Here is a 1,723-nt window from a genome sequence, read left to right on the forward strand (position 1 = left end):
ACCACTATTACTGTTATTTTCATATCCAAGAATAATTACACTGAATATTACAGCTGAAAGACTCCTCTTTTTGCAGTCGATTTCCATCACACAGTCAAGAACTACTGGTACTGGGGTCACAGAAGCTGACAGAGCTGCGGGATGCAATCAACTGCATCAATGACCTGGGTGTCAATAAGGACCTCTCACTTGATCCAGAATTCCATCATCTCTCATATATGAGGAATAATTCTGTTAGTTTGTTATGGGAAAACACATCTTTTGTTGTGTGTCAATTTGAATTTGTTCGACTTTGGAGTTTTCAGAGTTAGATATATATATAATGGTGTATTAGATATGCAAACTTTGGTTCAAACAATTAGCAGAGCAAGGTTTGTTTTTTATTGAAGGAAAGTGGGTATTGTTTGTTTAATGAATGTTTAAGTATGTGAAATTGCCAAAGACATCAATAAACCTTGTGCAGTGTTATGCACTTTTAGTATTTCTGATTTGCAAAAGTAATTTTATTTTAAAAACATGTATTTTACTCATGGGATTATTTGAGATTGTTTTATGTATGTTTATGAATCAATTATAAAAATAGTATCTCTGTTAGTTGGAAGTGTCTCTTTTCTAACTAATAATTTTTTGCCCCCTAGACCAAATTTCCTTCTGGATTTTTCTACATCAATGGTGTTTTTTATGATGACCTTCGCCAAGAGGGATCAAAATGTTACAGTGAAAGCATTATTAACTGGGCAAAGAAGCACCCAGAAATTGGTAAGGATTGCATTTTAAAATCAGTTATACTGTTTATGAAATGTATAGGTACTGTCACTCTGATGCCATACATTGGAAAGATTTTGTTGTAGTGTGTCAGAACACATCAACTTTAAAGAATAAATAGATGGTGTAAATTTTTTACTGGAAATGTGTCCAGATCATAAGCTAAAATTTCTCTTGTGTACAATCTTTTCTGGCCTTAATGAGAATGCAATTTTACCAGTAATTGCATATGAATAAAGGGAGTTATTATATTATGTTTACATAAAAGGTCTTCAACTTTCAGTGTGTGTGTGTGTGAGCCTTTAATCTGCTAAGTTCGTCATGTATGTTGTATTACAAACAAGTATAAATTGACTTGATTGTGGAACCTAGCACTGCTTCTTTCACAAAAATATCTCTAGGTGAGATGAGAGCAGAAAAGATGAGTGAGAAACTTTCATGACTTGAAGGTGAGTTCTACGGCTTACCCATATGTCTTTCTTCATCAAGGGAAATTGTGGAACACATATCATCTTCACAGATATCAGGTTGGTTTCTTCTTGCCCTTTACAATCTCAATTATCTTCAGGTAATGTTCTTTTATTCAGTATTTACTCATGAATGTTAATGCCAGATTTACAACATTTCTGCAAACAGCCATATTAAATTGATACAATAGATTTGCATTTCCTTATTTATAAACAAAGTAGTTAGGAAGAAGCTTGAGGTACATAACACTTAAATGTTTACAGCACAGTCACCAGCTTTCTGCTAGTGCAACTTATTACACTTTATTATTCCATATGTTTCCAGGTATTTTGTTATTTAAAAATATAACCACAGAAGAAAATATAATAAAAATTTGCAAAATATTTATCATTAGTTAATAGATATTGGTTTTTATCTGAATAGTATAAATTACCTATAGTAAATTATTATCATGCTTGTTTATTGTATGTATATTCATGATATCTAATAA

General features: G+C 31.7%; 1 protein-coding gene across 1 annotated transcript in view; it reads left to right on the forward strand.

The window, feature by feature from the left end:
• The window catches only part of LOC119580708, a gene marked incomplete at its 5' end in the record, with an annotated part of 4,832 nt that extends 3,625 nt beyond the window's left edge, over positions 1 to 1,207 (forward strand). The window contains 3 exon segments of the mRNA XM_037928806.1: positions 77 to 233; positions 639 to 759; positions 1,167 to 1,207. Of these exon segments, the coding sequence (XP_037784734.1) occupies positions 77 to 233; positions 639 to 759; positions 1,167 to 1,207 (319 nt within the window).
• Between the last annotated feature and the right edge of the window lie 516 nt (positions 1,208 to 1,723).

The sequence above is a fragment of the Penaeus monodon genome, chromosome 14 (assembly GCF_015228065.2).
Source record: "Penaeus monodon isolate SGIC_2016 chromosome 14, NSTDA_Pmon_1, whole genome shotgun sequence".
Taxonomy (NCBI): Eukaryota; Metazoa; Arthropoda; class Malacostraca; order Decapoda; family Penaeidae; genus Penaeus; species Penaeus monodon.